Source organism: Sinocyclocheilus rhinocerous, unplaced genomic scaffold (genome assembly GCF_001515625.1).
Source record: "Sinocyclocheilus rhinocerous isolate Xijiao unplaced genomic scaffold, SAMN03320098_v1.1 scaffold656, whole genome shotgun sequence".
In the NCBI taxonomy this organism is placed as follows: domain Eukaryota; kingdom Metazoa; phylum Chordata; class Actinopteri; order Cypriniformes; family Cyprinidae; genus Sinocyclocheilus; species Sinocyclocheilus rhinocerous.
The window spans coordinates 12965-20339 of record NW_015648010.1 but is presented as its reverse complement, the minus strand read 5'-3'; the positions used below and the strand labels follow the sequence as shown (position 1 = coordinate 20339).

Sequence of the window (7375 nt, the reverse complement as noted above, 5' to 3'; positions counted from 1 at the left end):
GTTAGTTGTGAGTATGTTGTGAGTATTTAAGACATACTGCTGCTTCGCAAATAGCATATAAAATAAACCATAGCAGATCTATACAGGTGGAGCTGGGGAAGGTGGAGGGTTTCAGAGGAACTTTGAAAGCGCTCAAAATGCTCAAGTGGATGCTAACCAGCCATTTAAATGTAAAGCAGCAAGCTCATTGGCTGCGTATACAACACGAACCAATCAGCTTGTGCCAAGTCGTTTAACACTGTGAATATTATCAGTTATGTTAAGAACCAATCAGCCTGCGCCATCTAGAGTTTCATGAAAGAATTTGGCATTTAATGCAATAACTGATATTAACTAAAAATAAGCAACCCATTTGTAGATCAAGTGTTTATTCATCTTTTTTAACTGTTAATTTTGTCTCAGGTCCATGAAATAATATTAACAGATGCAACTTTTGATTTTAATAATGTATTTAGTAAATGCTGGAATTAGCAATGCAGTTAATGCAGTATATTTCACAGATTTAATCATACTAATCCCTTTATATATTACATATTAAATTCAAATTATACATATTACATTACATTAGATATATTTTATCAATTTTGTCATAGACTCCAAAACAGATCTATAAAGTCGTTATAAGCAATTAATAAATAGCATGCAAACCTTTTGCGGTAACACCTTACAAAAATTTCCCATGAGTTAACGTTAGTTAATGAATTAACTAACAATGAGCAAACCATTTACACTGCTTATTAATCTTTAAGTGTTCGTTTTTAGATTCACTAAATAACAACTTTTGATTTTAATAATGCATTAATGTAGAAATTACCTGATTTTCTTTTACTGATTTTCTTTGATTTTCATTAACTGAAATTAATAAATGCTAGATATTTTTATTGTTAGTTCTTGTTGACTAGTAATGTTAACAAATGGAACCTTACTGTAAAGTGTTACCCATATTGCCTACTGAAAACTGTGTTACATGACCCCCAAACTTTACTTTAGTGATAATTAGTGACACTTCAATCATCAACATTTCCACTGCAACTTCCTGTCAGCCGTAATCCTCTGCCTCGGGTTTAAAGCTACCTTTAACCCTGACCCTTTTACCTCGTACACACACACTCAGAAACACACATGTGCATATGTTCACACATGCACAAACACACACACACACACACAGCCCAAGGTGATTGCCTTGCTCTCATCAGTGTGTGCTGCAAACTAGCAAAAATGCACTTGACGGTACAAACCTGTTTGAGCGGGTCATTGAGGAGCGAGGTGCACTACAGGACAACATGAAGGACGTGTGGAGTGAACGATAAGCCTATAATAGATATGCATGTTTATTTAAGAACAAATTGTGTAAAGAAAAGAATGCAATGAAAATATACAAAAAGGACAAATCATCACTTTGCTTTACATTGGTGCTTGTGCTTAAGTTGAAATAAAAATTGTGTAATAGATAATGATGATCAATGTATTACTTTTTTTGGCACAACCAAAGTAAGTTGCACTTTTATTGACTTTTTTATTATCTTGAAATTTACCCTGCGCTATAAAAAAAGCTAAGCACGTTTTCACAGACTAAAGCAGTGTCTACAACAAGAGTCTTTTGTGTGTCTCATTTTGCTCCCTAGTTTCATATGTGAATCAGTATATGATGAACGTGCATTTGGCCACTAGCAGGGGTCTTGATCCATAAAATATCAATGCTGATGACTTAATGCCTTGAAGTTTGTACATAAAAATGTAACCGGTAGATGTTGAAAAATACAGTGCTGTTATGAAATATACTCTTGCAGAGATCATACTTAAAGCACGTCAGATATAATAAATGAACACTCAGTTGTGTTTGACGTGCAACAACAAACCTCATTGGTTCTTGTGCATCAAGCATGCACATTTGAGCTTCTGTTTACCATATTTGATGTTTGTTGATTATGTAGACTTTCATAGGTTGAACAAAAATGATGAGAGAATATTCAAACTCAATTTGTGAAGACTTATGAGTCTGCAACATCATGATGATGATGAACAAATGATGACAAAATTTTAACTTGTGTGTGAACAATTCTTTTAATCTTTTTTTCTAAATCTTAGAACCTAAATACTTGTATCTCATTTAAAAGTTGACAGGAGAAACAGGTTTCTCTTTTATGCACATTATGAATGTAATATAGCAAACTGACATAGTGAGTATGGCAATGGCTTTTGTGTTGCATTCTGGGAATTTCTATGGAATAAAAATCTGTGCACTGAAACAATTTCGACAATGGCAGACTCACTTACTAGTGAATAAGGTAGCTGATTAAGATGCACATCTGCTGTTTTTTTGTTTTTTTTTAGTTACTAAGTAATACTATTTTAGTCTTCCAACTTGAAAATTTCAAATTTACTTTAATGTGTTACTTGCCATTTCTTTGTATTTTTTTTTGTGAAATTTGCTAGCAATTTTGGGTGAAAATTGTTGTAAAGTAAACAGAAATCATGATATCAGACCTCCAAAATTAATGGCATCTTTATTAAATGGTATTAAATATGCAAACACACGCACATACAATACAAATGACAATGTTTGGGTGAAAAAGGGATTATCGTCAAATATCTATCTATATAGTCTTCTCCTCCAAAACAAAATAATACAAAATAACTACTCACCCAATAAAATTCAGTATGTACACCAGAAAAATAGTGTTTTTATATCAAAGAAGGAATATATTTTCAATATGTGTTGTTAGCCAAACACAGAAAAAATCAACAACTATACAAATAAAATCTTCGCAAAAGACAACAACGATTGGAAACGGAGCTTATGACATGCAGGATAGAGGAGTCTGTGGTGATGTATTTGTGGGCCGTCAGTCAGCTGTAGGCATGTGCAGAGCTCCCGCGGGCTTCGACATGTCCCGCAGATTTTCGTGTTTTTTTCAGGTTTTACTAGTGCGAGTTTGATTTATTAATTGCTTTGCGTCCCTGACAGATTAAGTGGTTTTTCTTACAGTAATAAAACCAGCCTGCACTTAGTGGTGTCATACTGCGCCACACCACGGTGGGGGAAAAGGGTTCAACGTTTTTTTCACTCAAAGGGAATGAAATGGGACGAAACGTACAATAGCTAGCATGATCCATCTGGGAGTTCATATATCATGTGTTTCAGCCTCAAAGAATAGTGCTAAACGGCCGTGCAAAGGTTACACACACACACAAAGGTGATTTGAAGAAAGGATTCGGTTGAAATAAAACGAAGTCGAAGCATGCCACGCATAAAACGAACAAAAGAAACAATTTTTCTCTGCAAACAGGAACAGAGAAAACACATTGTCGTTTGGCAGAGAGAGGGCACTTTGGAAGGTTTACTTAAATCAATACTACCTTTAATGTTTTCTCAAAATTGATGTTCTTTTTCTATACTAAGCTGACAGATTGTTTATCCATTGAGATGTTGAATGGATAAAGCTAATCTTTACCCAAACTGGACAATCCTGCTTTAAAAAGAGCAACATTTTCTCATGCAAAATCCAGAACTCTGTACATGTTTACACTGGTATTCATACTAACCCGTCCTATTAACTTTTAATGGCAGCAGCTTCATGGATGTGTAAAAAAAGAAAAGAAAAAAAAACACCTCAAAAGGCACTTTAGCGTCTCAGATATATGTGTTTTGGCACAGAATCCCAAGCTACAGTACACAGGTGCACCGTAAACTACAGGCGCAATTAAACAGGTAATATTTACAGGGAAAGACAGGAACGTACCCAGAAAAAAATAAACACTTACTGTTTACTGTACTGGTGCGAGAAAGTCAGTCTGTGTGATTCGGTTTTATACACTGGCGTATCTGGCAGCATATTAATGGCTTTAAATGGCCATTTCAGAGAGGCAGATGTATGACAGAAACATTTAAAGCAATGTTGATCACTGCATCACCATATATAGTGGAAAGTAACTGGACACTTAGGCATAATATAAAATGCCTGCATGTCATTGCATTAGATAAAATCTGCAAATGGGCTCAAATTCATTTTTAGTGACTATATGAAGTCCACAGGTGAACTCTCCAGCTAACAGGGAACGTTCTCAATGTTCTTCCGGTAACGTTAATAGAACATTTGTTTAAAGTTATCTAAGGTGCGTCCTAAATCGCGTACTTATGCACTATTCTATGATGGTTTTTTTTAGTATAAATAGTGCGAGTAGTGCATTCACACTGAAAATTCCAAAAAGAAAAAGTGCACTTTAAATACCCGAATGATGCACTTAAATATCCGAAAAAAACGAAGTGTGGAATGTTGGACACTTCATGCACTCAACTGTCTCGGCTTTAATTACGTAGCGAAGGGGGAGGGGCTATCAGACTCCAATTATGAATGACTAAATAACCTTATATAATTAATGCACTACATGGTTGAGTACATAGTGCATAACTACAAATGTGTACATAGTGTATGAGTGCATAGTGTATAGTGCATCATTTGGGACGCAGCTCTAGACTTTGAAGGGATAATTCACCCAAAATTCTGTCATCATTTACTCAACCTCAAATTCTTCCACACATGTATGAGGGTATGTTTACATGACAACGATGTACTAAAACTGAAACGTTTTTCCTTTGTGTTTTTAAAAAGTTTCGCATACAGAAATGTAAAAAAAAAAAATGCTGTCTATTTACATACCAGACCAGTAGTTGGCGATGTCACTTTATAAATTGTACGAATGTGTACCTAGACTTAACACATAATGCACATGACATCGCCATTTTAAAAAATGCACGTCTTTGTATGGGACAATGACGGTTTTCAAACAAAAACTAAAAAACTTTGAACTTTTTTTCAGACCCCCAAAAGCCGTTGTCGTGTAAATGAAAGGCCAAAAACCCCATTGACTTCCATAGTATGAAAGAAAAATAATACTATGGAAGTCAACGGTACAAACAACTGTTTGGTTATCAACATTCTTTAAAATAGGTTATTTTGTGTTCAGCAGAAGAGAGAAAAAACATACAGGTTTGGAACGACATGATAATGAGTCGCTGAAGAAAGAAGTTTCGATTTTTGGGTGAATTATCCCTTTAATAATGCTCTCGAAACGTTAGCACAAATCATCTATACATTGTTTTCTGAAACGTTTTAGTTGGAAGTTTGTCTAACTTTTTTTTTTTTTTTTTAAATGTAACTGCTTTTTTCAGAATGTTCAAAAAAGTAACATTCCCAAAATGTTTGCTAAACGATAAAATGGATTGTTCTCTTAACATTCAAACAACCGAGGACAGACGTTTTTAAAACATTTTAAAAAACTGGACGTTTTGAACATTCAGAGAACATTCAGAAATAATGCTTTCATAACTTAATGGGAACGTTATTAAAACATTCTTAGAACATATTTTTTGTTAGCTAGGTATGAACGTGATCCACAGTCTGACAACCAGAATGCGTCCAAATACAGTGTCCAGTTGTTTTATCATTTAATACCTAAAAAAGCTTATTTCAGTGAAATGTTTTATCGAGAAGTGTGCTTATTCTATCTGTTTTGGTTATACAAGCCACTTGGTTTGATGTTCTGTTGTTTTGCAATGACATTCACACATTTTTGCGTGTCTAAAGTACCACTTTTGGGGGCCACCGTCAACTCAAAATCAGGCTTGGGAAGCTGTTCAACTGCTCAAGTCCAGAGAGCGTCAAAGTCTTTCAGTAGCTGTCTTTGGTTGTGCGTCAGCACGGCTGCGTTTAGCTAGTCGTCATTGCTTCTGACGGAGACGGAGGGGCCTGTTTTTGCTCCGGGGTTTCTGGACAGACGGATTCAGACGTAGCGGACGTACTGAGATCTTGAGGTTGAGATTGGAAGACCTCCTCTTCCACTTCGGCTGGTTGCATCTCCTCCTCCGCTAGTTTGGCCGCCAGCCGTTCCTGGGCCTCGATCTCCTCTGTGGTTGGGATGGAGTTCTTCTTAGGTCGGCCTTTGGGCTTGGTAGGAGCCTCGAGTCCTCCTTTTAGCACCTAGAGAAACATGGACACACATGAGCTGTGAAAAATGTAGGCCTAGTCAAAGGTGAGGATGGTTATTGCAGTGATTAAGGGAAGATATATAGCCATATGGGCTGGGTGTTTACGCCCGTTTATCTGAGAGGTGAACGTTCTGTTGAACTTTTGTTCCTGCTTGAGAGGTTGATCGCGCTGACGTAGACCTGTACTGTCCTTTAAATTATCACTCGCGCAACCAGCAGCCCGGGGTCGTCACTGTTACACGCACTGATTGTATTGAGTGCTGAGGAGGGCAGCTCAAAACTGTCTAATGGATTTTTAATGATATGTCTCAGAGTTTCCATTTCCACACTCAAAGCTTTGGTGGATTTTCAACACAGATGTTTTATTGATACAAGATGACAGTATTTTAACGAACTAAGCTCGCAAGGTAGACGGTTAGCCTTGAGCGAGCTCTTCTGACTCACCATTTTCTTCCATTTCATGCGTCTGTTCTGGTACCATGTCTTCACCTGGAGCTGTGTGAGTCCCAGAGACTGAGCCAGGTCCAATCTGCACACACGTACAGTAAAAGCACGAGTTCAGAAAAGTGCATAAATCAAACACAAATGAAAGGTTAGCATTCTGTTCCAAATCCTAATGAGCCGCCTACGGAAGGAACATTTGTAAGGCATGATTGTAGTAGTTTAGACAAAATGTGGGGAAATATATATGTATGCACCTTAAAGGCATATGTTTAATTTTAGAGTATTGTATTATTCTTATTGTGTCACCTTTATTAAATTCAGTTGTGAATCTAAGTTTTCAAAGCACCTTATGCAAGGAGCACTATTTCTATGACAGTTACTGCCTAAAAATCTAGTCCAGGAAGTCAGAAACAAACCGGAGCTCAGTGCAAAAATGATTCAAAGAATTAGAATATGGGGGGACGTTGTAAATTACTTGGTTTGATATGTTGTTGATATGTTTATATATATAATTAAATTAAATTAAATTAAATAATTCAGCTTTAAAATGCTGGATGATGCCAGTATGAAGTGATTTTGATAGACTATATATATATATATATATAATTTTTTTTTAATTAAATTAAATTAAATTAAATTACATTAAATTATTCAGCTTTAAAATGCTGGATGATGCCAGAATGAAGTGATTTTGATAGAAAATAAAATAATAAAATAAAATAAAAATCAGCCTCAAAAATGCTAAATATCAATGGAAAATAAAATCTAGATAACAGAAAGATTTGTTCAGACTGAGAATTTTTATTTTTAAAAAGCAGTATTTGACATAACATGGATGATGAAAAAATGCCCCTGAGATTAAATCACAGGGGTTAAATATTTGCTTGATAAATTGTAAATGAATCATATGTAGAGCAAATTATATATATATATATATATATA

At 35.5% G+C, this 7375-nt stretch overlaps 1 protein-coding gene across 1 annotated transcript in view; it reads right to left on the bottom strand.

Moving 5' to 3' along the window:
• Positions 1 to 5367: 5367 nt before the first annotated feature.
• The window catches only part of LOC107709546 (homeobox protein BarH-like 2), a gene marked incomplete at its 5' end in the record, with an annotated part of 8480 nt that continues 6472 nt past the window's right edge, over positions 5368 to 7375 (bottom strand). Inside the window, 2 exons of the mRNA XM_016514042.1 lie at positions 5368 to 5981; positions 6434 to 6518. Of these exons, the coding sequence (XP_016369528.1) occupies positions 5712 to 5981; positions 6434 to 6518 (355 nt within the window). The remainder of the gene's footprint in view (positions 5982 to 6433; positions 6519 to 7375) is intronic.